At 46.2% G+C, this 3,227-nt stretch overlaps 1 protein-coding gene and 1 long non-coding RNA gene across 2 annotated transcripts in view; both read left to right on the top strand.

Moving 5' to 3' along the window:
* The window catches only part of LOC106813993, a 2,765-nt gene extending 607 nt beyond the window's left edge, over window positions 1–2,158 (top strand). Inside the window, exons 2-3 of the long non-coding RNA XR_001394536.1 lie at window positions 511–599; window positions 2,027–2,158. This is a non-coding gene — a long non-coding RNA (uncharacterized LOC106813993). The remainder of the gene's footprint in view (window positions 1–510; window positions 600–2,026) is intronic.
* Window positions 1–3,227, top strand: part of LOC106813990 (zinc finger protein 726-like) — a gene marked incomplete at both ends in the record, with an annotated part of 18,956 nt that overhangs the window by 8,437 nt on the left and 7,292 nt on the right. Inside the window, one exon of the mRNA XM_014818244.1 lies at window positions 2,252–2,634. Coding sequence (XP_014673730.1) covers window positions 2,252–2,634 — 383 coding nt within the window. The remainder of the gene's footprint in view (window positions 1–2,251; window positions 2,635–3,227) is intronic.

Genomic DNA, 3,227 nt, shown 5'->3' with positions numbered 1-3,227 from the left:
CCGCCTTCTCACAATCGTGTAATCTGAAGACACACATGAAAACCCACACGGGAGAGAAACCATATAAGTGTGAACTGTGTGATGCCGCCTTCTCAAAATCGTGTAATCTGAAGACACACATGAGAACCCACACGGGAGAGAAACCGTATAAGTGCGATCTGTGTGATGCTACCTTTGCACAATCGGCTAAGCTGAAGACAAATATGAGAACTCACACCGGAGAGAAACCATATAAGTGCGATCTGTGTGATGCTACCTTCTCCCGTCTGGATAGTGTGAAGACAGTCAGAGATGCGGGATTGCTAGGTGTACGTAAGAATATTATGTATACGGTGATTTGTTGTTAGTGTTTTGTTTATAAGGCTGGTTAATCCTGCTGTTGTAGAAATAACAGTCAACATCCCTGCATAGTGTGGATGCCACTTACGCAGCAAGCCCAGGCGAGACCATAATATAGTTTTACAGCAATGTTTGAGGGCCAGGTGCACAGTTGCTTTTGTAATTATTTAGGGGAAGCGACCACCTTGTGTCCTGGTATCAGGAGGTCGGACCGTTTACCCGGGTGTCAGGATATCAGACCAGTTTCATCATAACAGCAGGTATATATAATTACACCATTGACGTTTGTAACATCAGTCTAGTACGACGACACCATACGGACGTTCAGTGACTTCATTGTTTAAACGTATGTTTTTTATTGTAGCGTTTTTTGGTGTCTCTCTGCGCCACCCGAGGGCGCCACCAGTCGACACGTAGTGACTAGCAATAACCTTAGGTAAGAACACTCACCTAGTATGTCCGGATGCGTTGACATGGCCGTATCGTTGCCACCCGGACTCCGCTAGCCACCAGAGCGCCTCAGTGCTACTGCGCTCACTCTGTAGTACCCAACCCGGCGTTCGTTCCGGCTCCGGTGCGATAGTGTGGTTAGTCGACAATGCCACACCACAAACGTGACAACGGGGCACCCCACCCCGCTCTGCTGGCCTTACGTTACGTCTTATAATAAATGTCAACCCGGTGTATAAACAAAGGCTATACAGATATAGGCGTAGCCAGACAAAGTCAAAGGGCTAAATAACCGGCAGGCTCTCCAATGCACGGCTGCTCACAGCATTATGAGCATAGGCCAGTTTCTGATTTAATACTCTACTCACTGTATTATTTACTCGCCCCACAACAACATTCAACAGGACAATACAAACTGCCTACTCACCAACCGTAGCTCTTAACTGTGGCCCATGTTCTCTATCCTTGAACCCTCTGTGGGGTCTCACCCACAAGCCACGTCGAACACTGGTGAACCGTATGGTACTGTACCAGTACACGTACGCTAGCTGTCGTCACCATACTCTCAGTCTCGGCACACAACTCAGCCGGCCTCTCCACTCTATATGCTCATACAGAGTTAACTAGCTATACATGCTGCGGGGTCTACCTCACTCGACTCCCGCCACGAACTCGAGTGTTATCTCACTAGACGCCCGAGACGTACGAACTCGAGTATTATCTCACTAGACGCCCGAGACAAACTCGAGTGCTACCTCAGCCAACTCCCGGGACAAAAACACAACCGTGTCACTCCCGTTTCACACACCGAGTCCACTGTTTATTTCTCCCGCGTTACTCTCCGCCACTAGAGGGGGTGGCTAACCCATCCAACATGGCTGCACTCGACTATCCACAACAACAATTGGTGAGCAGGCAAAACACAACGAAAACGCACACTAATAGACACCAGACATCACAAATAATTATACAATCACAAACACGAAACATTAACCCATAACCTGCCCGTGGTTCCCAGTGAGCTACCTCACAATTACCTAGCTGGGAACCGTGGTGACCGGTGCCACCGCCACATTATATTAATTCAGTATACTTAGTTTCGTGATATATTATGTGCTTGCCCTTACAGTCGTTAAATGGCGCGTGATGTTTAGATGATATTAATTCGATATTCAGAATGAACAGTTAAATTGCGGTGTTTGATGCATTGATTTCTATTCTTTTTACTAATTTGTAGGAGAGCCTATATATAGCTAGGACGTGAATTCTACAAGTGAGACGAGGCTGTCTTCGGAGCAAAACACGTGGTCGTAACTTGAACGCCAGACAGGGTAGACATATCTGACGTGTGTGACCAGTACGTGGCAGCTTTCCCTGAAGCACGATGGAGTACGTGAGAATTAATACTGGGAAAAGTCCATATGAGTGCGAGCTGTGTGATGCTGCCTTCTCATTTCTGAGTAGTGTGAAGAGACACATGAGAACTCACACTGGAGTGAAGCTGTATAAGTGCGCGCCGTGTGATGCCACCTTTTCACAATCGGGTCACCTGATGAGTCACATGAGAATTCACACGGGAGAGAAACGATATAAGTGCAATCTGTGTGATGCTGCCTTCTCATATTCGAGTCATCTGAAGACACACATGAGAACTCACACGGGAGAGAAACCATTTAAGTGCGATCTGTGTGATGCTGCCTTCTCACAATCGGGTAATCTGAAGAAACACATGAGAACTCACACGGGGGAGAACCCATATAAGTGCGATCTCTGTGATCCTACTTTCTCCCGTCTGGATAGTGTGAAGACACACCTGAGAACTCACACTCAAGAGAAACCATATAAGTGCGATCTGTGTGTTGCCACCATCACAAAATCTGATAATCTGAAGACACATATGAGAACTCACACGGAAGAGAAACCATATAAGTGCGATCTATGTGATGCTGCCTTCTCAGATTCGAGTAATCTGAAAACACACGTGAGAACTCACACTCAAGAGAAACCGTACAAGTGCGATCTGTGTGATGCTACCTTCTCCCGTCTGGATAATGTGAAGACACACCTGAGAACTCACACTCAAGAGAAACCATATAAGTGCAAGCTGTGTGATGCTGCCTTTGCACAATCGGGTACTCTGAAGACACACATGGGAACTCACACGGGAGAGAAAACGAAGAAGAAAAATACGAAAGAAAAAATCATTTGAATGTAACATTTGAAGTGAAGAGTTAGCTCTATAATCACACATGGCAATGCATACTAACTCTATGGAGATGTCGTACAGATGTAAGCAGAAAGTACATCTCGAACTGTCAGACTCACATGTAAGATCAGCTTGGCTCTGTGAACAAGCGAGCACATTGCACACATGTGAAGTGGAGCAGTGCGGAATACCAACTAATAATAATGCCACTCAACTGTTACAGTTTCTTTCC

Source organism: Priapulus caudatus, unplaced genomic scaffold (assembly GCF_000485595.1).
Source record: "Priapulus caudatus unplaced genomic scaffold, Priapulus_caudatus-5.0.1 Scaffold852, whole genome shotgun sequence".
Classification (NCBI taxonomy): domain Eukaryota; kingdom Metazoa; phylum Priapulida; class Priapulimorpha; order Priapulimorphida; family Priapulidae; genus Priapulus; species Priapulus caudatus.
Note: the sequence above shows the minus strand (reverse complement) of the source record. Positions and strands in the feature narration are given on the sequence as shown.